We start from the raw sequence: 24477 nt of genomic DNA on the forward strand, positions 1-24477 counted from the left end.
TGGAAACCTTGCGATGAAAGAAAGGGCCTGGGACCTAGCCTGATGGGATGACAATGATACAGTGAGGACAGCCAGGTGGAGGCTGCCCACGGTGGGGGTGCTGGGTCATCTGTCCCTAAAGCGTGGCACTGAGCTGGGGAAGGGGCTGGGTTACTGAGAAGGAGAAAGGCGGAAGGCAGCTGTTAAACGGGCAGCTGACCTAGGAATCCACTGCAATGAGAGAGTTCTGGGGGGAGGGTCTCTTCTCCCCCTCCCACCAGAACCTTCAACTGTCAAGCACTGAGCTAGCCACCAGCATGCAGTCCTCCCCAGGTAGGCACTCATGGGGCCCTGTTTCTGTGCCTGCTGCAGGCTAGGGCCTCCCGCCAGGGAAGGAGCTGTGTCCCCCATCAGACTGGGTGCCCCTTAAGGGTATAGGCAGTGAATCTTCCATCAGACTGGATGCTCCCTAAGGACAGGACCTGGGTCTCTTCCTCAGACTGTTTGGGGAAGAATAGGCGACTGGTGGTCACCCTGGGTGGTAGGCCAGGCGGAAACTCTTCCTCCTCTCCACTGACAGCTGGAGTTGGGGAGAGGAGAGGGACCGGCCATACCACTATCATGGCTGCTGGGGAAAAGGGTTTGTGTGAAAAAGCCCAAGTAGAGAAGAAAACTCTAGAGAACAGAGAAAACTTCTCCCAAGCCTAGAAAAGCAGGTTCCTCAGCCCAGGAAGATGAGATCCTCAGGGTGGCAGGGGCAGGACTGCCTGAGGCAAGCCTGGGACCAAACTCCAGGAGCTGGGGGAGAGTGGGCTGGGAGGAGGGGGCAGGATGGGCAGAACTGAGCTGTTCCTATGGGGCTGGGATGGTCAGAGGTCCGCCAGCCTTGGCTCACAGAAGGTCAGCCCTGTACTTCACTGTCAGCCTGGGACACCGTTAAGACCATGGACCCCTAGACCCAGCCTCCCAGCTTCTCATGCCTTCCCTGTTTAACAACTGACCCTAGGAAGTTTCAGCCTAGCAGATGACCCCAGACCTAGTTCTTGTTCTTCAGAAGTGCCCTGAGCTTAAGCCCAGAAGTTCAAGACCTGCTAGGGCAGCATAGCAAGACCCCATCTCAAAATATAATTAATTAATTAATTACTAATTTTTAAAACATTTCCTAACATAACATCTTAGTTTTTCCCCAGCACCAGAAATCAAACTGTCCCTGAATCTACAGTCCCCTAATAACAATGTATTGCATTCAGAAAATCACTGAGGCCAGGCGCAGTGGCTCACACCTGTAATCCCAGCACTTTGGGGGGCCAAGGCGAGTGGATCACCTGAGGTCAGGAGTTTGAGACCTGCCTGGCCAACATAGTGAAACCCCATCTCTACTAAAAATACAAAAATTAGCTGGGCATGGTGGTGCGCACCTGTAGTCTCAGCTGATCGGGAGACCGAGGCAGGAGAATTGCTTGAACCCGGGAGGCAGAGGTTGCAGTGAGCCAAGATTGTGCCACTGCACTCCAGCCTGGAGCCTGGCGACAGAGCAAGACTCTGCCTCAAAAAAAAAAGAAAAGAAAAAGAAAATCACTGACAGTAGATTTTAAGTGTTCTCACCACAAAAAAGTAACAAGTATGTGAAGTAATGCAGCTATTAATTAGCTCAGCTGAGCCATTCCACAGCGAATACATATTTCAAAACACCATGTCATACACAACAGATATATACATTTTTTTGTCAGTAAAATAAAATAGATTTAGTTAAAATAGATCTACAGGTTCTCAGTCTGAAGGAGGAGACAGGACATGCAGCTGCAGCAGGCTTCCTGTCTGGTCATGCCTTTTCATATGCAGCCAGCCCTGCTTCCCACACTTCGAAGTTTCAATTACCTGCTGTCAACTGCAGTCTGAAAACATTCAGATATCTTGTGAGAGAGAGACCACATTCGCATCACTGCTATTGTTATAACTGTTCTATTTTATTACTTATTATGGTTTACCGCTTACTGTGCCTAAGTTATAAACTAAACTTTATCATAGGTATGTACGTAAAGGAAGACATAGTATTGATATGCACAGGGTTTGGTACTACCTGCAGTTTCAGGTGTCCACTGGGGGTACTGGGAGGTATCCCTAGGTATAAGGGGATCTACTGTGTTGCTCTGGCCATCTGTCTGTGCTTCCCACAGGCAGCCTTGGTCTGTCTGTCTCAGCCTCCTGAGTAGCTGAAACTACAAGCACGTGCCACCACACTCAGCTGATTTTTGTATTTTTAGTAGAGACGGGGTTTCACCATGTTGGCCACATGGGTCTCGAACTCCTGACCTCAGGTGATCTTCCCGCCTCAGCCTCCCAAAGTGCTGGGTTTACAGGTGTGAGCCACCTAAGACATTTAGTTGCCCGGCCTAAAGACATTTTCCATGACAACTGTGGTGATGTGGACAGGTGTGTCACTCCTTCCTGCAAGTCAGAGCTGAGTAATGAGCTCACACCCTGGGGGCTGGGTATGCAGCTTCGAAGCCGGGTTTGGGTGCCAGGCAGTGAGAAATGGCTTGTTGGGCTGGGTGGTGACTAGGGGACAGAGGGCTCTGGGGAAATGAGACAAGGGGCGTGAGGTGGAACCTGCATCGCCTTGGCCTACCCTCTGATATTCTTCCAGTCTTCTCCGACAACAGCATCTTCCCTGGTCCTTCCAGACCCCCAGGAGAGCTCAACACCCTCAGTCCTCAGGGAAGCCAGGGTAAAGGCTGCCTGGAGTGACTGCATGGTGGCAGGGCATGGCGTGGTTTGCCTCATCGTGTGGGTGGCCTTAGATGATTTGCTCAGCCCATGTGTGTCAACCTCAGATCTCTTGACATTTTGAGCTGGAAAATTCTTTATGTGGAGGATTTCCTCTACACTGAGGGGCACCCAGCAGCATCCCTGGCCTCTACCTACTAGATTCCAGTAGCCCTCCTGAGACCTGCCCCAGTTATGACAACCAACATTGCTTCTAGACATTGCCACCTGTTCCCTGGGGGCCATAATCACCCGGGTTGAGAACCTCTGACTCAGTCTCTCTGGGGAGGCCCCTGGCTCAGGTCAGATGGGAATAGTCACCCTGATTTGCCAGCTTCACAGACAGGGATCAGGGGATGACACAGAAGAGTTCAGCTCTCCCCTCCCAGGCCTGCTCTCCACCCTACTCTCGGAAGCCCCTGAGGCTCCACTGTTTATCCCCTGAGCGGGTGAGGGAGCTTCCATTACCATTTCTAAGAGAATCCCAGGAGGCTTGGGTTGGAAGAAGCAGAGTTTGAGAAAAATGGAGGGGAAAAGAGGGGGGAACTCCCAGATTCTGGCTCTACCCACCCTTTTCCCTGCTCCCCAGCCCTGATGCTTCCAGAACGAGGAAGTCAAAGTGCACCCCACCCTCAGGGGAATGGGACGCGCTTACAGCAGGGAAAGGGGGATAGTCACTCCCCCACAGAATCTCCCTGATGATCCCAGCAGCCTGGTGGCCCTTCTTCCTTACACCTTCTCCTGTCTCTGTGGCCCATGGAGCTGAAACTGGGGAGGAATCACGTGGGAACGTCCTCTCCACGCTCCATGTTGGGGGTGAATTCATCTTGACCCCTCAATGCCCGACCCAGGATAAATGCTTTATAAAACATGCCTGGTTGGGCACGGTGGCTCATGCCTGTAATCCCAGCACTCTGAGGGGCCGAGGCGGGCAGATCACAAGGTCAGGAGTTCAAGACCAGCCTGACCAATATGGTGAAACCCCGTCTCGACTAAAAATACAAAAATTAGCCGAGTGTGGTGACGTGTGCCTATAATCCCAGCTACTCAAGAGGCTGAGACAGGAGAATCGCTTGAACCCGGGAGGCTGAGGTTGCAGTGGGTCGAGATTGCACCACTGCACTTTAGCCTGGGCGATACAGCGAGACTCCATCTCAAATAAAACCAAAAAACCAAAAAACATATGCCTAAGGCAAGCTAGGGTTTGCCCTCAGGAGCGCAAACCAGTGACAAAGGCAGACGAATGCACACATGACTCCAATATGGGAGTAGTATCACTAGCATCATTAAATCCTATGATGGAGGGGTGCATATGTGACACAGAGCAGGGGCCATGCAATCCTAGAAGGAGCTCAACAAACGCCAGTTGACCAGCTACGTCAGTAGGGAGAAGGTGACTAACATTTTCTGAGCACCTGTTAAACTCCTGTCTTTTTCACATACATTGCATTCTTCAATCCTGAAACACCCTCCCATGTAGAATGCAGCAGCCTGTATACATAGGTGAGGAAACCAAGGCTCAGGGAGGTCAAACTGGCCCAAGGTCACACAGCTAACACGCTGGCTCCAGTGCAGCTCAAGGCACTAGCTCTGCCAATACGGGACAAGCCACCCCCTATCCAACACTGTTATCCATTCTCAACACCCCCTGTCAGCTGCTCCCCACAGGGAAAGCAACTTCACAAAGACCACACACACGTTGCAGTATGGTGGATGAAGGGGCGCACTAAGGGCGCCTCCCTCTCCAGCACAGCCATGGCCCCTCACCGCGGCAGCCTCCCAGCAAGGCAGCGAGCGTGCCTACGTGCCAGCCCTGACACAAATGCCCACCGAGTCTGAGGAAGTTCAGCCTCTCTGTGCCTCAGATTCTCTGTCTGTAGCAGAGAAATTATAACACTAAGCTTAACCAGTGGGGTTGTTGTGAGGACTCAATTAGCTAATGCACATAGGGTGTTCAGAATAGTGCAATGCATGTCGTGAGCCCTCATACGCTGCTATTATTTTTAGAAACACTATATAAGTGCTCACTACTCATAACTGAGGCAGGAGTCCTAATATCTTCTCATCACAAGCCACAGGCTCCATGGAGATGTGAAAGTCAGGATCCCGAGTCTCCTCAACCTTATTATTTTTTGTTTGTTTGCTTTGGAGATGGGGTCTCGATTTGTCACCCAGGCTGGAAAGCAGTGGAAGGACTATGCCTCACTGCTGCTTCCAACTCCCAGGCTTAATCCATCCTCCCACTCAGCCTCCCGAGGAGCTGGGACCACATGCCCATGCTACCATGCCCAACTAATTTTTTAAAAATTTTATTTTGTATACACAGGAGTCTCACCGTGTTCCCCTTGCTGGTCTCGTGAGGCTGAGAGGGAGGATCACTTGAGCTCAGGAGTTTGAGGTTGTAGTGAGCCATAATTGTGCCACTGCACTGCAGCCTGGGCAACAGAGTGAGACTCTGTCTCAGAAAACTATATAGCCAGGTGCAGTGGTTTCCGCCTATAATCCCAGCACTTTGGGAGGCTGAGGCAGGAGGATCACGAGGCCAGGAGTTCAAGACTAGCCTGACCAATGTGGTGAAACCCCATCTTTGCTAAAAATACAAAAATTAGCTAAGTGTGGTGACTTGGGTAGATTTCCTGAGGTAGGGAGTTCTAGACCAGCCCAACCAACTTGGAGAAACCCTGTCTCTACTAAAAATACAAAATAGCATGGTGGTGCATGCCTGTAATCCCAGCTACCTGGGAGGCTAAAGCATGCGAGTCGCTTGAACCCAGGAGGCGCAGGTTGCAGCGAGCTGAGATCTAGCCACTGTACTCCAGCCTGGGCGACACAGCCAGACTCTGTCTCAAAAAAAAAGGGGGCCATTTGCGGTCTGGGGGTTGTCTGGAAGCCCTGGCCTTGGACACCAATGGTAGAAATGAGAAATTAGGGTCCTATGAGGGGGTTCCTGTGTGAAGGACTCCATGACTGTTTTGATGTGGGATGTGGTGTGTTGGGATCTTGGGGACCGGGAGAACAAGGGGTCATTACAGGGCCTGAGGAAGTCCCAAGGAGGCACTCATGTGGAACAGGAGAAGGGTTTGCTTGGGGCAGAGGCCAAAGGGAGGGGGTGTCAAGACATAAATTCAGCAGCAAATTGCCTGTGGATGCTTTTGTTAACAGATGCTGTGGCTTCCGCCAGCCTTCGGTTTAGGAGAAACACTTCCTCTCAGGAGGCGCAGTATAGGGTGGAGGCTGCAAGCCTGGCTCAGGGTCTGCAGTTGAACTTCATCCCACGCCCAACCCTCACTCTGTGACCTTGGGCAAGCTTCTTAGCCTCAGGGCCCCTGCTCCATTTCGCAGTAATCGGTATCGCAGGAACCCCCTCGTAGGGCTGGCATGCTGGGCACAGAGAAGGCACTCAGTGCTGTCCGCTCTGCTGTTGCAGTTAGTGTCCTGGTTCTGTCACTCGGGGCGCGTGGAATAACTGAGACCTCCTGCTCTTGTCTCTGGGGGACTCACTCTTCTGTGGGCGCAGTCAGGGTCTCACCTCTAAACAATCCCAGAAGCCTGCTGCCCTCCCTGTCGCTGCCGCCCAACCCAGTTCTTTTCCTCATTCTAAAATCGTCCTACACCCCGGCCCCAGCTGGGCTCTGTTTAACTTTAGACCACAGCCTTCCTCCCCTCCTCCCACTCTCTTTCTTATTCTAGGGCTGAGTCTTCCAGAGTCAGCGGAGAGCCTGGACGGATCACGGGAGGGTAAGCCGGGCACGCGTGTCCTACCCTGGGGCTCACGTCTGGGTAGGACTGCAGACCCAGTTGTGTCGCTGCAGCCTCCCTTTTTCTTCCTTCTCCTTCACTCTCTTCTCTTCCTCTGCGCCTGCTGGTGGGGGAAGTCAGTTGTGTTGTGTGGGAGGGCAGGTGAGGCGGGGGACGACCCTCAGGAAGGGATGTGAGCAGTTTGCAGTCCCACTGAGGGTGGAGGTGTGGGCAGGGTGTCCCAAGCCGCCTAGCAGGCACAGGATCCATCAGCCAGCCTGACTCGACTCTTACTCTGACAGTCATCCAGTGCCACCTGCTCGGCCATTACCTGACCCAGCCCACCCCCAGCAACCCCTTCCCTCTGCCTTCTGCTCTCTATAATCCATTATTTTCACTCTCCTTAAAAGAGCCATGTCAGGCCAGGCGCAGTGGCTCAGGCCTGTAATCCAGCACTTTGGGAGGCCTAGGCGGGTGGATCACCTGAGGTCTGGAGTTCGAGACCAGTCTGACCAATAATGGAGAAACCCCGTCTCTACTAAAAATATAAAATTACAGGCGAATGCCTGTAATCCCAGCTACTCAGGAGGCTGAGGCAGAAGAATCACTTGAACCCAGGAGGTGTAGAGGTGGCGGTGAGCTGAGATCGCACCATTGCACTCCAGCCTGGACAAGAGTGAAAGAGCAGTGTCTCGGCCGTGCATGGTGGCTCACGCCTGTAATCCCAGCACTTGGGGAGGCTGAGGCGGGCGGATCACCTGAGTTCAGGAGTTAGAGACCAGCTTGACCAACATGGCAGCATCTGTTTGGATGGTCTGGAGGCCACTTTAAAAACAAACAAACAACAACAACAACAAAAAAAAACAGCTTTATTGAGAGACAATTCAAATACCCTACAATTCACCCATTTAAAGCGTACCATTTGGCTGCGTGCGGTGGCTCATGCCGGTAATCCCAGCAATTTGGGAGGGCAAGACTGGAGGATTTGCTTGAGCCCAGGAATCCAAGACCAGTCTGGGCAACATAGTGAGATCCTGTCTCTACAAAAAATTAGAAATTAAAAATTTAATTTTAAAAAATTAGGCGTGGTGGCACACACCTGTGGTCCCAGCTGCTCAGGAGGCTGAGATGAGAAGGCCTTGAGCCTGGGAGGCCAAGGCGGCAGTGAGCCATGATCAAGCCACTATACTCCAGCCAGGGCAACAGAATAAGACTCTTTAAAAAAAAAAAATCCAAAGGATAATTCCAAAGTACAATTCCAGGTAGGTATGGCGGGAGTACAAGACCAGCCAACAGGACAAGACTTTGCCTCTTAAAAAAAAATATGGAAAAAATTAAGCAAAGTGTATAATTAAATGGCTTTTAGTATCTTCACAGAGTTATGCATCCAACACCATAACCAATTTTAGATTGTTCTCATCACCCTCCCAAAGAAACCCCACACCCTTATAGCCATCAACTTCTAATCCCCCATACCCTTAAGCACCAGGCAATCCCTAATCTACTTTCTGTCTCTCTATATATTCGATATTTTATATAAATAGAATCAAACAGTATGGGGCTCTTTGTGACAACCTTTTTTCTTTTAAAAAAGTTATTTATTTATTTTTTTTTTGAGACAGTTTCGCTTTTGTCACCCAGGTTGGAGTGCAGTGGTGTGATCTCAGCTCACTGCAACCTCCATCTCCTGGGTTCAAGCAATTCTTCTGCCTCAACCTCCCAAGTAGCTGGGATTACAGGTGACCGCTACCAAGCCTAGCTAATTTTTTGTATTTTTAGTAGAGATGGGATTTCGCCATGTTGGGCAGGCTGGTCTTAAACTTCTGACCTCTCAGGTGATCTGCCCACCTCAGCCTCCCAAAGTGTTGGGATTACAGGCATGAGCCACCACACTTGGCCTATTTATTTATTTTTTTTAGAGACAAGGTTTTGCTCTGTCACCCAGACTGGAGTGCAGTGGCTCTATCACGGCTCATTGCAGCCTCAAACTCCTGCAGCCTCGACCTCCAGGGCTCAGGTGATCCTCCCATCTCAGCCTCCTGAGTAGCTGGGACTATAGGCCCACGCCGCCATGCCCAGCTGATTTAAAATTTTTGTTTTGTAGAGATGAGATCTCACCATGTTGCCCAGGCTGGTCTCAAACTCCTGGGCTCAAGTGATCCTCCCACCTCTGCCTCCCAAAGTGCTGAGAGTACAGGCGTGAACCACTGTGCCCAGCTTGTTACATTTTTCAATTGTGTTGTTTTTGTTCTTAAGCAGCGCCCACCTTTGCTGATACGGGAATGGTGGCTCACATAAACAACAGCCGGCTCAAGGCCAAGGGCGTCGGCCAGCACCACAATGCCCATAACTTTGGTAACCAGAGCTTTGAGGAGCTGCAGGCAGCCTGTCTAAGAAAGGGGGAGCTGTTCGAGGACCCCTTATTCCCTGCTGAACCCAGCTCACTGGGCTTCAAGGAACTGGGTCCCAACTCCAAAAATGTGCAGAACGTCTGCTGGCAGCGGCCCAAGGTGAGCGCTGGAAGGGAGGCATGGATCCTTGGACGGAGGGGAGCTTGTAGTGATCCCTCTGTTACTTTTATAATCTTCAACCCCCACCACCCTCTTCTGACCCTGGGACTAGGCCCCACCTTCATCAGAGCTGGGGACAGTTCTGAATATGCTTAAGTCAAACCTCCCAGGTAACCCTAAAGGAAATCACCCAACAACCCCTGCTATCATGCCAAGTTGGTCCTGTACCCTCTCCCCTCCCCTCTATCTGTTCCTCTGGAACTTCAAGGTGGACATCATTCCCCAGCAAAGGTGGGAGAAAGGTGGGGAGGGGGTGTCCCGGGTCCCCTGAAACCTTTATTCCTTCACTGAAGGACATCATAAGCAACCCTGTATTCATCATGGATGGGATTTCTCCAACAGACATCTGCCAGGGGATCCTCGGTGAGTGGGGCGAGGGAAGCTGGTCTCCACTTGGGGAAGGGGAGCTGGGGGAGGGGTGCTAGGGTGTCCTTTGAAGCTGGAAAACAGGGAGCCCTGAGTTTCAGACAGCCTGCTTCTGTTTCCCTGTCCCTCCCCTTCTGAGGAGATGACAGTGAGAACACCATGCATTCTCCCTGACCCTCCCAAGTCTGGATGTCACTCCCTGCCTGCTGCCGTCTGGGTCTTGGGGGGGATATTAGTTATCTAGGGCTACATAATAAATTACCCAGGACTTAGCAACTTCAAACAAACAAACAAAAAACAAATTTTCTTATCTCACATTTTCTGTGGGTCAGAAATTCAGAAGCAGAATCACCGGATGGGTCTGGTTCAGGGTTTCTCAGGAGATTGTAGTCAACATGTCTGCAACCTGTGATCATCTGGAGGCTCGCCTGGGGCTGGAGGGTCTGCTCCTAGGTGGGTGCACTCACACGGCAGGAGCTCTCAGGTCTTTGCTGGCTGTTGGCAGGAGGCCCCAGTTCCTCGCCATGTAGGCTTCTCCACAGGGCTGCTTGAGTGTCCACACAACATGGTAGCTTGCTCTTCCAAAGCGAGGTATCTAAGAGAGAGGACAAGGAGGAAGCCATAATGCCTTTTCTGACCTAGTCTCAGAAGTCACACATCATAATTTCTACCATATTCTATTTGTTAGAAGCAAGTACTGAATCTGGTCCACACTCAAGAGGAAAGGAATTAGGCTCTACCTTTGGAAGGGAAGATGGTCGAAGAATTTGCGGAAAGCACTAGAACCTGCTAAATCTTGGGTATCAAATAGGACGGCAACGGGGTCCAATCAGCCCACTCTCACACAGGCTCCCACAGAAAGCCCCAGGGTAGATCTTCCTCCCTAAGCCTGGTCCTGTTCCACGGTTTCCTCCAGATTCCTTGTTGGCTCTTTAGGGATAAAGCCAGGGTGGACTTTCTCTGAGACTGAATTCTGTCCCCTTGGGGCAAAGAAAAGGGCAAGGTGTGGGCAGAGCAGAAGCCAAGGAGACCTTAGGCCCCAAGGCCACTGCTGTGGCTGCTGTGGCTCAGTAGGCTGGAGGGACAATGAGCTGGAGGAGGAGGGAATTAGCTTCTCCCAGGCACTCAAACAAGGATAGGGATTGGGGCATCCTTGATATTCCTCTCTCCAGGCAGCCAGGAGGCCACTAGTAATCACAGAAACTTTCCGGTCCCTCAACCTCAGCCTGGCCCAGGTTGCCCATCACCCTGCCCCTGGGCCCCACCCAGCAAGGGCTGAGATGCTCAGGAGACAGGTGGCAATGGAGGACTGTAGTGTTCGTCTCCCATAGGATTCCCTTCAGCTAAACTTCAGCCCAGGGACACTGCCCCATACCCCCATTGATGCCTAGTTCCAGGGATCTTGCTGGGGTACACATTCAGCCCTGGGTACCCAATATAATGTGGGTGACATGAGGGAGAGATCTCCTGGGACCTTCATGGTCACACCAATGTACTCACAGGGTGCAGGAAGGTGACTGGATCTGTTGGAAGAATGTGGAGAGAGTATTGGCTGTCTCTCAAGGAAAGCTGGTTACCGGTCAGGTGCTGTGGTTCATACCTGTAATTCCAGCACCTTGGGAAGCCAAGGCAGGAGGATTGCTTGGGTCCAGGAGTTCAAGGTCAGCTTGGGCAGCATAGTGAGATTCTGTCTCTACTTATATATAAAAATTTACATTAAAAAAATACTAGGAAGGCCAGGCACAGTGGCTCATGCCTGTAATCCCAGCACTTTGGGAGACCGAGGAGGGCAGACCACAAGGTCAGGAGTTCGAGACCAGCCTGGTCAATATAGTGAAACCCCATCTCTACTAAAAATACAAAAATTAGCCAGGTGTAGTGACAGGCACCTGTAGTCCCAGCTGCTTGGAAGGCTGAGGCAGGAGAATCACTTGAACCCAGGAGGCAGAAGTTGCAGTGAGCCAAGATTGTGCCACTGCACTCCAGCCTGGGTAACAGAGCAAGACTCCATCTCAAAAAACAAAACAAAACAAAATAAAAACTAGGAAAATAGGTTCCTAGAGCCTGAGGCCAAAAGTACCTCTTTCTCAAACTCAAGAAAACAAAAGCATGTGGCTCTCATGTAATGGAAACGGTACAGCCAGGCGCAGTAGCTCATGCCTGTAATCCTAACACTTTGGGAGGCTGAGGCTGGCAGATCTCTTGAGGCCAAGAGTTCAAGACCAGCCTGGCCAACATGGTGAAACCCCATCTCTACTAAATATATAAAAATCAGCCAGGTGTGGTAGTGGGCATCTGTGGTCCTAGCTACTCAGGAGGCTGAGACAGGAGAGTCACTCAAACCTGGGAGGAGGAAGTTGCAGTGAGCTGAGATCACACCACCACAGTCCAGCCTGGGCGACACAGCAAGGCCCTGTCTCAAGAAAGCGTACAGAAACTCACCTCACCAGAGAGTCTCTGCCTTCAGTGTCTCCGTTTGCCTCCTTCCTGAACACTCTTCAGTGGGAGGGCGGAGGGAAGGTGGGTCTCTGCCAAGGGGTGAGAATGGGGTAGAGGGTCAAGTTTCTGTTCCCCTAGGCCTTGGATTCTGAGGCCCACCCAGACATATGGGGGTGCTCAGGGGTGGCAAAGCCCTGCCTGTCTTTTCCAGGGGACTGCTGGCTGCTGGCTGCCATCGGCTCCCTTACCACCTGCCCCAAACTGCTGTACCGCGTGGTGCCCCGGGGGCAGGGCTTCAAGAAAAACTATGCCGGCATCTTCCATTTTCAGGTGAAGGACAGTGTGAGAGCCGCGTGGCTTTGTGGGGCTTGTAGGGGGTGGGGTGGGAGAATCATATATGCTTTGAAGTTCACCTTCTTTCCTTTTGGAAAATAGCATTTATTCGGGTGGGTTTTTGGCTAATTATCAGAGAAATATCTGCCCACCAAAGAAAGCATGTAAGCTAATTTTTTAAGTCCCAAAAGAAAAGAAGCCTTAACAATTTGTGGCTGTCTTTCTCCATTCTCCTTCTCTTCCTCTCCATTGTGTGTGTGGGTATATGTGACTTTGGTAGTCTTTGTCACATAATTTTTGTAATCTGCCCCTTTAACTTAGCAACATATGGACAAATTCCCCAGGGAGGTCTTGGCAGAAGCAGGAGAGGAGGCAGGGAAGGGGAGGAGGGGCCGGGCTCAGGCTTCGGGTTACCTTTCCCGCACTATTCAGTGATTCTGGAAAGTGGAGCCTCTGACACTGGCGTGTCATCAGGCCTGGCCACTAGGAGGCGCTTGATGACAGGGTTCCCACGCAAGGGGTGTGTGTTGCTACCCACAGATTTGGCAGTTTGGGCAGTGGGTGAATGTGGTGGTGGATGACCGGCTACCCACAAAAAATGATAAGCTGGTGTTCGTGCACTCAAACGCACGCAATGAGTTCTGGAGCGCCCTGCTGGAGAAGGCGTATGCCAAGTGAGTGCTGGGAGCCAAAGAAGGGGGCTTGCCTTGCCTCTGTGGGGGCAGCTGGAATCAGGGGGAGGGAAGGGGGTGGCAGGACATCCCTCCTTCCCCTCACCTCCACCCTAGAGCTCAACAGTGCCCTCTCTGTGCCCACAGGCTGAGTGGGTCCTATGAAGCGCTGTCAGGGGGCAATACCATGGAAGGCTTTGAGGACTTCACAGGAGGTGTGGCCCAGAGCTTCCAACTCCGGAGGCCCCCTCAGAACCTGCTCAGGCTCCTTAGGAAGGCTGTGGAGCGATCCTCCCTCATGGGCTGCTGCATTGAAGTAAGCAAAGCATGGTCCCACCTCAGGGCCTTTGCACCTGCTGCTGCTATCACCTAAAAGCCTCTTCCCCCAGTATCTGCGTGGCCAGCACTTCTCATTCATTTCAACTGCCCTTTCCCCAGATTAGCCTTCCCTGCCTCCCCACCTTGTTTACTTTCTACCTGGTTTTTACCTTCTCCCCAACATTTATTGTGACTTGAAATTCTCTTGCTTCTCTATGTTTTCACTCATAGCTCATCTTCTCCAGATAGTACTCACGTTCCATGAGGACAGTGACCTTATTTGTCTCATTCACTGCTGGACCCTGGAACTTAGGAAGGAGCCCAGCATGCAATAGGCACCCAACCAACATTTGTTGGAAGAAATACATGAACCCAGGGTGCTACATATGACCCTGCATTCTTGCCACTTATCCCAGAGAAATGAAGACATGTCTCCAAAAATGTTTGTACACATATGTGTATGGCAACTTTATTCATAATAGCCCGCAAACAGGAAACAACCTAGATGTCCTTCAATAAGTAAATGATTCAATAAACTGTGTTGATTACACACTGTGGAATACTACTCAGCAATAAAAAAGAACAAACTATTGATACTTGGAGAAACTAGGACAGATCTCAGAGGAATTATACTAAATGAAAAAAGCCAACCCCAGCCAGGTCCAGTGGCTCACGCCTGTAATCTTAAAGCAGGAAGATTGCTTGAGCCCGGGAGTTTGAGACCAGCCTAAGCAATATAGTGAGACCGCATCTCTACAAAAAAAAAAAAAAAAAAAAATTAATTAGCTGAGAAAAAGGGGAAAAAAAGACAACCCCCCAAAGGAGGTTACACATTGCATGATTCTATTTAAATGACATTTTTTTTTTTTTGAGACAGGCTCACTCTGTCGCCCAGGGTGGAGTGTAGTAGTGCCATCGTGTCTCACTGCAACCTCCGCCTCCCGGGTTCAAGTGATTCTCCTCCCTCAGCCTTCCGAGAGTAGCTGAGATTACAGGCACCCGCCACCATGCGCAGCTAAGTTTTGTATTTTTAGTACAGACGGGGTTTCGCCATGTTGGCCAGGCTGGTCTCTAACTCCTCAGGTGATCCGCCTGCCTCGGCCTCCCAAAGTGCTGGGACTACAGGCCTGAGCCACTGTGCCTGGCCTTAAATGACATTCTTGAAATTACAAAGTAATATAAATTAAGAACAGATGAGTGGTTTCCAGGGTTTATGGAAGAGGACTCGTGAGAAGAGATGGGTTTGGTTATAAAAGGGCGACACGAGGGATACTTGTGGTGATGGAAATGTTCTATATCTTGACTGTGGTAGTGGCTACACGAAACTACATGTAATGGAATTGCATAGAACACACAGAAGTGAGCACTAGTAAAACCGGGGAAATTTGTATAAGGTTCACAGATTGCATCCTTATCAACATTCTGGGCAGGACGCCATGACTCACACCTGTAATCCCAGCACTTTGGGAGGCTGAAGGGGGCAGATTGCTTGAGCCCAGGAGTTTCAGACAAGCCTGGGCAACATGGCAAGACCCCATCTCTACTAAAAATACCAAAACTAGCGGGGCATGGTGGTGAGAGACTGTAGTCCCAGCTACCCAGGAGGCCAAGGTGGGAAGCTCGCTTGAGCCTAGGAGGTCTAGGCTGCAGTCAACCGAGATCACACCACTGCACTCCAGCCTGGGTGACACAGTGAGACCCTGTCTCAAAAGTAATAATAAAACTGGGTGCAGTAGCTCAGGCTTGTAATCCCAGCACTTTGGGCGGCCGAGACAGGAGGATCGCCTGAGGTCAGGAGTTTGAGATCAGCCCCGCCAAGATGGTGAAACCCCATCTCTACTAAAAATACAAAAAAGTAGCCAGGCGTGGTGGCAGATGCCTGTAATCCCAACTACTTGGGAGGCTGAGGCAGGAGAATCATTTGAACCTGGGAGGCAGAGGTTGCAGTGAGCCGAGATTGCACCACTGCACTCCAGCCTGGGCAACAAAAACGAAGCTCCGTCTCAAATAATAATAATAATTGTAAAAATGTTCTTTTTTTGGTATTTCACTGTAGTTTTGCCGGATGTTACCACTGGGGGAAACTGAGTATGCGATACTTGGGATTTCTCTGCATTATTTCTTAATACATGTGAATCTACAGTTATTTCAAAATAATGGTAATAATTTAAAAGCTTAGTTTTGGTTCTGGACACCAAGCTAGAGCCGGCAGCTGCTGCAGATGAAAGGCAGGAAAGGGCAGGCCGTGTGAGCAGACAGATGAGCCGACTAGGTAGCCAACCAATAACAACGCACTAAGGTCGCACACTACCGCTTGCGCATCTGACCAACCGCCCATCTAGCCAACCCGAGCCCCTCCACTGTCCACTCAGGTTGGGCGGGTCCGGGCCCGCCTGCCGTGGCAGCCCCATCAGGAACACTGGCATCTGTTTCCTTCAATTCTCGGGATTTGAAGATGGCTGGACAGTTAGCACCAAAAGTGATGGTGAAAAGCACCACCAAGATGTCTCTAAATGAGCGCTTTGCTAATATGCTGAGGAACAAACAGCTGACGCCAGTGACTATTCCATCTTTGATGCAGGACCAACAGCAGCCAGCCAGTGCCAGAAACAGAAGACTGGCCCAGCAGAGGGAGACTAGACCCTCTGTCCAGTCAGCATTCAAACTTTAGCAGGCCGGGCGCGGTGGCTCACATCTGTAATCCCAGCACTTTGGGAGGCCAAGGTGAGCGGATCACCTGAGGTCAGGAGTTTGAGACCAGCCTGACCACATGGAGAAACCCCATCTCTAGTAAAAATACAAAATTAGCCAGGCGTAGTGGCACATGCCTGTAATCCCAGCTACTCAAGAGGCTGAGGCAGGAGAATTGCTTGAACTCAGGAAGCCAAGGTTGCAGTGAGCCGAGATCACGCCATGGCATACCAGCCTGGGTGACGAAAGTGAAACTCCATCTCAAAAAAAAAAAAAAACAAAAACAACTTAAGCAGAAGAGCTTAAAGCAGTCTGGGTAAGAGTAACAACCAGACATGGTTAGGCACAGGGGCCCTGGCCAGGGGAGCAGATGGAGGACAAGTCCTACCCATAATCCAGAGAGGCTTGCCCAGAGGAGGACTACGTGGGGGACAAGCCACCAGAACCCTGCTTAGGGGCGGGATGTCGCTCAGAGGTCAAAACCTGCTCTGAGGTGGACAAGCCATAGCTCCCTGAATGGGCTTAAGAAAAGGTGGTGGTCGAGGTTGTGGACGTCCTGGGAGAGGGAGCCTAGGGTGTAGAGCCATGGGTCATGGCAGAATCGGTGGTAGAGGTCCAGGTATGATAGGTCGGGAAAGAGGGGGCTTTGGAGGCTGAGGCCAAGGCAGTGGACGAGGAAGAGGTGCCCTTGCTAGCCCTGTATTGACCAAGGAGCAGCTGGACAACAACTTGGATGCATACGTGTTGAAAACAAAAGGACACCTGGATGCTGAGTTGGATGCCCACATGGCGCAGACAGATTCTGAAGCCAATGAGTGAAGCCTGCCCACTGCTCACCCTCCTGTGAGAGACTCTTGTTGGTCAACACATCTGTAAATAACCTTGAGGTAACAGACGAGAAGAAATCTGATTGATGCTGGATGGACCCATCACAATAGGCTGTGGACTTACTTGCCACCAGCTTGTGCATTTAGTGTGTTCCTTTTACTTGTTGATACTGTGTTGTATGAAACCCTTTGTCCTTTGATTTAGTTTTAGTTTTTGGTTGTTTTTTAGGGGGGGGATTCCCCTCCTTTGCCCGGACTTCTCTTTGAACACAAATGTGTTAGCCTTGTGGCTAGAACTCCCTTTTCCTACCTCTGCCTTCCCTCACTCGTCACAGGCTCTGACATGCTAACATTTCTTTTGTTGATCTCTGTTGCCTCCACAAAAAGGTCCCAGAAAAAAAACGGTCAGTGTTCATCCCTGATGCTTAGGTTTCTGACATAGCGTTCTGTTACATCCTCTTCAGCAGCCTCTTTAAAATGCTTAGAAAGTCTGGAGCTCAAAAATGCATTCTCCCACATTGGTAATTTAGTAAACTGAGAACACCGAATCATTCCAGGGCAGCATCAGAGGTTGACTGAAGTTGCTGCCATGTACATTGACACCACATGTCATAACCAGTGTGCTGGGTTGAACTGTACTTTCTACCCTTGTATAAGATTGACAAACTTTCCTCTTGGCTTTGTATCACATCCAGAAGGGTACTATAGGGTTGGTTTATACCTACAATACAGAGGAAGAAGCCATTTGATTTGGCAGGTGTGTGGGAAGGGAGAATGGTGGCAGGTGAAGGGCTGGAAGAGGTCAGAAGATACCCATGCTAAAATGCAGTTATCCTCATGTTCATCCCAAACCAATCTTGGACTTTTCCACTCATGAACTTTGTTTCTCCCTTATTTTCCTTGAAAGTTTAAGTTCAAGCATAGTCTGTCAACTGTTCCAGTTTCATTGGAATCTTATATTTCTTATAAATCTTATATTTAAAATCTTATATTTAAAACAAAAGTTTGTTTTAAAAAATGAACCTGGAGAACTCTTATCTTCCTTTGGGTGCCCCGTCCCTCTGACCAGGTCCTCCGTGCCCTTCCTCCCTCTCTGTTCTGTAGGTCACCAGCGATAGTGAACTGGAGTCCATGACCGACAAGCTGCTGGTGAGAGGGCACGCTTACTCAGTGACTGGCCTTCGGGATGTGAGTCCTGAGAACTGTGCCCTACCCTGAGGACCCTAAGAAGGAGGAGAACGTCCCCCTGGCCCCATAACTCTGACCTTTAACCCCCCCACACACCCAGGTCCACTACAGAGGCAAAATGGAAACACTGATTCGGGTCCGGAATCCCTGGGGCCGGATAGAGTGGAATGGAGCTTGGAGTGACAAGTAGGTGCCCCCAACCTAGGTGAGGAGTGGTTGGAGGATGCAGCAGGCAGTGCCAGGTGGACCCACTGGTGTCCCATTTGGGAGGACAACCTGTGTCCCAGGGCAAAGCCCCTCCCTCTAGATTCTCCATCTAGCTCCACAACCCAGGGGGCAGACATTCAGGTAAGAGGGAGTCCCTTGGAGAGGAAGGAGGTGCCATGTGACCTCCTCCCCTCTCCTTCCACCACCATCTCTGCTCCAGTGCCAAAGAGTGGGAAGAGGTGGCCCCAGACATCCAGATGCAGCTGCTGCATAGGATGGAGGATGGAGAGTTCTGGTCAGTGTGGCTTGGGTTGGGCTTCCTACCACCACCCCAGGCCCTGGTCCTTCATCTCCCTGCTCCACTCCTCTCTGTCCCTTGGATGGGGAGGCTCCCGGTGGGGGTAGGGGTGGTTCAGGGAGAGGGACCCGAGGATGCAAGTGTGCTGTTGATGGGGTCCACCCCAACCCCACCGCAGGATGTCCTACCAAGATTTCCTGAATAACTTCACACTCCTGGAGATCTGCAACCTCACGCCTGATGCACTCTCTGGTGACAACAAGAGCTCCTGGCACACCATCTTCTACGAGGGCAGCTGGCGCAGGGGCAGCACCGCAGGGGGCTGCAGGAACCACCCCAGTGGGTGCCGGGGCTCAGGGGGAGGGGCATGTGCAGGGAGTGAAGGATGGGCTGCAGCTCACCATGAAACCAGACCTAGGGCACAAGTAATTCCGGTCGGGTCCATGGTCAGACTTCACAGCCCCTGTGGAGGAGACAGATCCTGTGTGGCTGGAGAGGCTCAGTCCACCCAGGGAAGGGCGTGGCCAAGGAAAGTCCCCATATAACCTTGCTGACCTGCTTCCACCACAGACACGTTCTGGACCAACCCCCAGTTTAAGATCTCTCTCCCTGAGGGGGACGACCCAGAAGATGACGCAGAGGATGATGCAGTGGTCTGTACCTGCCTGGTGGCCCTGATGCAGAAGAACTGGCGGCATGCCCGGCAGCAGGGAGTCCAGCTGCAGACCATCGGCTTTGTCCTCTACTCGGTGGGTGCCTGGCTGGTCCCCGAGGGCCACTCACACTCCCTCATCTGGCCTCACTCCTTTTTTTTTTTGTTTTTGGAGACAGAGTCTCACTCTGTTGCCCAGAGTAGTGGCACAATGGAGTGTAGTGGCACAATCCCCATTCACTGCAACTTCTGCCTCCCCAGTTCAATCAATTCTCATGCCTCAGCTTTCCCCGTAGCTGGGGGCGCACATCACCATGCCCTGCTAATTTTTGAATTTTTAGTAGAGACAGGATTTCACCATGTTGGCTAGGCTGGTCTCGAACTCATGACTTCAGTTAATCTGCCTGTCTCCGCCTCCCAAAGTGCTGTAATTACAGGCATGAGCCACCACACCTGGCCTCCTGGCCTCACTCCTTTCTCCCCAGGGCCACTTCCTGCCTGGGAGAGGTACAGGCTCCAATAGGCTTCACAGCCCTGATTTTTTTTTTTTAAGACAGAGTCTCACTCTGTTGCCCAGGTTGGACTGCAGAGGCGCGATCACGGCTCTGATCTCCCAGGCTCAAGCAATCCTCCCACCTCAGCTTCCTGAGTAGCTAGGATTACAGGCAGTTGCCCTGCTAGTTTTTGTTTGTTGGTTTGTTTTAGTAGAGACAGGGTCTCACTGTGTTGCCCAGACTGAGCCCTAACTCTCGAATGGTGCTTTGTGCTCTTCAAGGCAGAGCCGGCAGCTTCCTCTTCACAAGTTTTATCCTTTGCCAGGCATCGTTCCAAAGGCCTTAGGAATACGAACTGCTAATGCCTTTAAGGAAGCGGAAAGAGCCTGCGTACCAGAGATGTGAAGCCACTTGCCCAAGCTCACACATCCAAAGGTCAAGGCGAAGCCTGTGCCCTGATTCCCAGCGCTCTGAGAGTTCCCCACACCCCCACCCCCGCAATCATCCATCCCCCTTGCCTGCCCCACCAGCAGCACTCACTCCAGGAACCAAGAGAAAGCCCTGATAAGCATTTCCCAAGCAAACCATGCTTTGCAAAATTCTCCAAATGGCCAGTTGTTCATTCACTTGCATTCCCTTATATAAACAAGTATTTATGGAGCATCCGCTGTATGCCAGACCCGTGTCCAGTCTCCAGAGGTTCAATAGTGAGCAAAACAGACACAACCCTTGCCCTTCTCCTGGGGCCATTAGTCCACGAGGCTGACAGACTTGTGCCTCCGGATGATATTTTTGCTGGGGGAGGTGGCTCATGCCTGTTAGGTCAGCACTTTGGGAGGCTGAAGTGGGAGGATCACTTGGAGGATGCACAAGGAATTTAACACCAGCCTGGGCAACACAGCAAGACACTGTCTCAACAACAACAACAAAATTAGCAGGGCATAGTTGCCCACACCTGTGGTCCCAGATACTCGGGAAGCTGGAGTGAGAGGATCAGTTGAGCCCGGGAAGTCGAAGCTGCCGTGAGCCATGATTGCACCTCTGCCCTTCAGCCTGGGCGCAGAGTGAGACCCTGTCAAAAAAAAAAAAAAGACATCTTCAAAATTAAATAAGCTCAGGAAAGGCTCGACTCCAGCCCGAGCTCTCCAGTGCACGCAGCACATGGGAGGTGCTGCTGAGCTACCTCTGCAATAGAGCAACCTGTTTAATTGGGTTTAACTCACATTTTTACAAACTTACTTGTCCTCGATCCTCAATTTTAGTCATCTTCTATTCACTTCCTGCAGGATATGACTGTTCCATGGAAAAGCAAAACACTCTCCTAGATTTTTAGCCCAGTTCTTTCACTTTTCAGCCGTCTGAGGTTGGAGAAATCACCTCACATCTTTGGGATTCTGTTTCCGTTGCTTAACCTGGAATGATAAAAATCTACCTTGTATAAACTGTACTTTGCTATCCAAAGCTGAGGGCTTTTTATTTTTTTATTTTTTTTTTGAGATGGACTCTCACTGTCACCCAGGCTGGAGTGCAGTGATTCAATCCCGGTTCACTGCAACCTTTGCCCCCTGGGTTCAAGCAATCCTCTGCCTCAGCCTCCTGAGTAGCTGGGATTATAGGCACCCGCCACCACACCCGGATGATTTTTGGTTTTGTTTTGTTTTGTTTTGTTTTGAGACAGAGTTTTGCTCTTGTTGCCCAGGCTGAAGTACAATGGCACCATCTCGGTTCACTGCAACCTCTGCCTCCTGGGTTCAAGCGATTCTCCTGCCTCAGCCTCCCGAGTAGCTGGGATTACAGGCATGTACCACCATGCCCCGCTAATTTTGTATTTTTAGTAGAGATGGGGTTTCTCCGTGTTGGTCAGGCTGGTATCGAACTCCTGACCTGTCTTGGCCTCCCAAAGTGCTGGGATTATAGGCATGAGCCACTGCATCCAGTAATTTTTGTGTTTTTTAGTAGAGATGGGGTTTCACCATCTTGGCCAGGCTGGTCTTGAACTCCTGACCTCATGATCCACCTGACTCGGCCTCCAAAAGTGCTGGGATTACAAGCGTGAGCCACCATTCCTGGCCTCTTTTTTTTTTTTTTTTTTTTTTTTTTTTTTTTTTTTTTTTTTTTTTTTGAGACAGGGTTTCACTCTGCTGCCCAGGCTGGAGGGCAGTGACATGATCAAAAATCACTGCAGCTTTGACCTCCAGCTCAAGCAATCCTCCCACCTCCACAGAGAGGGACTGTTAATGCCAGGACCTTTGAACTGTCAGAGCCCATGCCCCACCCCGCCACCAGTGTCCTAGTGCCCTTAATACCCCTCCAGCAACACACACACACACACACACATACACACACACACACACACACACACACACACAGATGCACACTATACACATCCCGCTTGGCTTCCAAAGGCCTGAGCCCCTGCACCACCCTAGAGAACTGACACTCCTCTTCCTTTCCCTTCCCAGGTCCCAAAGGAGGTACAGAAGATAAAGACGTGGGGCTTGTTCCTGGACACACACCCCCCACCCCCTGGCTGCAAATGGATTGGCAAGGGGTGGAATTTGGCGAGAGGCTTTGGGGGTCACTGGGTTAGGATTCCAGGCCCCTTGGGGCCTGTTAGGGCTGGGGAAAGGAATGACCCTGTTGGAGTTACAGGCCACTTGGGTGGTGCCCAGGCTAGGTCAGTTGCTGGTGGCACCTACCCCCAACCCTGCCTGGCCCGGCTGTTCACCTTGGGGGACCCTCCCTCCCTAACCTCCCATGCCAGTCCTGTACCCACCTCCAGGGTGCGTATAGTTTCAGAACATCCAGGATGTCCCCTTGAAGAATGATTTCTTCACCAAGTATCAGGACCTTGGCTTCTCAGAAATCTTCGCCAACTCACGGGAGGTGAGCAGCCAACTCCGGCTGCCTCCGGGGGAATATCTCATTATTCCCTCCACCTTCGAGCCACACAGAGATGCTGACTTCCTGCTTCGGGTCTTCACCGAGAAGCACAGCGAGTCCTGGTGAGGGGCTGCCGCTCACTGCTCCAAGGCCTGCCACCCAAGAGCTACAGGATATCAATCTCAAGGAGCTGCTGTCATGCTATCAGGCCCTCCCTCACTTTGTCCCTTTTTTTTTTTTTTTTTTTTTTTTTGAGACAGAGTCTCACTCCGTCACCAGGCGCCAGGCTGGAGTGCAGTGGCGCGACCTCGGCTCACCACAACCTCCGCCTCCCCCGTTCAAGCGATTATCCTGCCTCAGCCTCCTGAGTAGCTGGGATTACAGGCGCGCAGCACCACACCCGGCTAATCTTTGTATTTTTAGTAGAGATGGGGTTTCACCATGTTGGTCAGGCTGGTCTCAAACTCCTGACATTGTGATCCGCCCACTTCAGCCTCCCAAAGTGCTGGGATTACAGGTGTGAGCCACCACCCAGCCACTTTCTCCCTATTTTACAGTCAGGGAAACTGAGGCATGAGAAGGTGAAGCCCCAGTCAGTGGCAGAATCAGAACTAGAGCTAGAACCCAGATTCCGCGGAGCTGCCCTATATTGTTTCAAAGACATGACATGACCCCCAGAGCACCCTGCTGAAATTCCCGTCTCCCTGCCCCTGGGTAACTCCTGAGCTTTAAATCACCTTTGCCCAGGGAATTGGATGAAGTCAACTATGCTGAGCAACTCCAAGAGGTGAGGGGAGGCTGTAGGGCTGGGGGCTGGAAGGAAGCTCCTGGGGCTGTGAAGGAAGTTTTCTGACCAGGTTCCTCTCCTGCTCCCTTGCCCCCAGGAAAAGGTCTCTGAGGATGAGATCGACCAGGACTTCCTACATTTGTTTAAAATAGTGGCAGGAGAAGTGAGCAGGCCAAGGGCGGAGGGCTGACGGGAGGGGGATGAGGGGCTGGAGGGGCCCGAGTCGGGGTTCACAGTCCCCCTTCCTAGGGCAAAGAGATAGGCGTGTACGAGCTGCAGAGGCTGCTCAACAGGATGGCCCTCAAATGTGAGTCTTCCACCCACCACGCACAACCCCTCCCCCATATTTTGTGCCCCTCTTGATCACTCCGGGTGCCCCCCATGGTACTGCATTCACCCTGCCTCTCCTTTCTACACCTTCCCTTCCTCACAGTCACAAGCTTCAAGACCAAGGGCTTTGGCCTGGACACTTGCCGCTGCATGATCAACCTCATAGATGTATCCTCCTGTCCCCTGCCCCAAGCCTGGTCCAGAGATGGCCACCCTGGCTCTGGGATTAGGCTCTGGGGTAGCAGAAGATGCCAGTTCTTCTGGCTGCTACAGTAGTGGGGCTCCAGGGCTTGTGTGCCCCCTCGGGAAGCCCCACTGCTTCCCTGTCTCCTAGGAGGCCCTCTTCACTCCCTTCTCTGGGGTCCTTGACCACCTTCCAGAAAGACGGCTCTGGCAAGCTGGGGCTTCTAGAGTTCCAGATCCTGTGGAAAAAACTCAAGAAATGGACGGTAAAGGGCACGAAAGGGGCAGCCTCAGGGATTAGGAAAAGAGGGTCTCCGGAGAGGTGGAAATAGTGAGGGGAAGCTAGAACCAGAACCCTAACTACCCCCCACATACTCACACACACACACAACCACACCACACACACACAGGCTTACACACAACCACATCACACACACATGCTTACGCTCACACACAACCACACCACACACACACACGCTTACACAACCACATCACACACATACACACATGCTCACACACACACACAACCACACCACACACACACGCTTATACTTACAACCACACCACACACATACACACATGCTCACACACACACAACCACACCACACACACACATGCTCACACAACCACACCACACACATACACACATGCTCACACACACACGCAACCACACCACACACATACACATGCTTGCACACACACACAACCACACCACACACACACACACATGCTTACAGTCACACACAACCACACCACA

General features: G+C 51.4%; 1 protein-coding gene and 1 pseudogene across 2 annotated transcripts in view; both read left to right on the forward strand.

Annotated features, from left to right (window-relative positions):
- Window positions 1–264: 264 nt before the first annotated feature.
- The window catches only part of CAPN11 (calpain 11), a 26765-nt gene continuing 2552 nt past the window's right edge, over window positions 265–24477 (forward strand). Inside the window, exons 1-20 of the mRNA XM_032299539.1 lie at window positions 265–312; window positions 6436–6500; window positions 8132–8138; window positions 8743–8993; window positions 9347–9416; window positions 12070–12188; window positions 12732–12865; window positions 13010–13178; window positions 17803–17886; window positions 17987–18072; window positions 18314–18388; window positions 18570–18730; window positions 18962–19140; window positions 22000–22011; window positions 22331–22542; window positions 23168–23207; window positions 23305–23370; window positions 23457–23514; window positions 23641–23705; window positions 23918–23986. Of these exons, the coding sequence (XP_032155430.1) occupies window positions 297–312; window positions 6436–6500; window positions 8132–8138; window positions 8743–8993; window positions 9347–9416; window positions 12070–12188; window positions 12732–12865; window positions 13010–13178; window positions 17803–17886; window positions 17987–18072; window positions 18314–18388; window positions 18570–18730; window positions 18962–19140; window positions 22000–22011; window positions 22331–22542; window positions 23168–23207; window positions 23305–23370; window positions 23457–23514; window positions 23641–23705; window positions 23918–23986 (1938 nt within the window). The 5' untranslated portion in view covers window positions 265–296. The remainder of the gene's footprint in view (window positions 313–6435; window positions 6501–8131; window positions 8139–8742; window positions 8994–9346; window positions 9417–12069; window positions 12189–12731; window positions 12866–13009; window positions 13179–17802; window positions 17887–17986; window positions 18073–18313; window positions 18389–18569; window positions 18731–18961; window positions 19141–21999; window positions 22012–22330; window positions 22543–23167; window positions 23208–23304; window positions 23371–23456; window positions 23515–23640; window positions 23706–23917; window positions 23987–24477) is intronic.
- On the forward strand, window positions 15636–16828 carry LOC116565752 (annotated as a pseudogene). Its single transcript, XR_004275577.1, has 3 exons — window positions 15636–15864; window positions 16173–16346; window positions 16485–16828. The product of XR_004275577.1 is annotated as a chromatin target of PRMT1 protein-like (transcript).

The sequence above is a fragment of the Sapajus apella genome, unplaced genomic scaffold (genome assembly GCF_009761245.1).
Source record: "Sapajus apella isolate SASKATOON/1434 unplaced genomic scaffold, GSC_monkey_1.0 scaffold41, whole genome shotgun sequence".
Taxonomy (NCBI): Eukaryota; Metazoa; Chordata; class Mammalia; order Primates; family Cebidae; genus Sapajus; species Sapajus apella.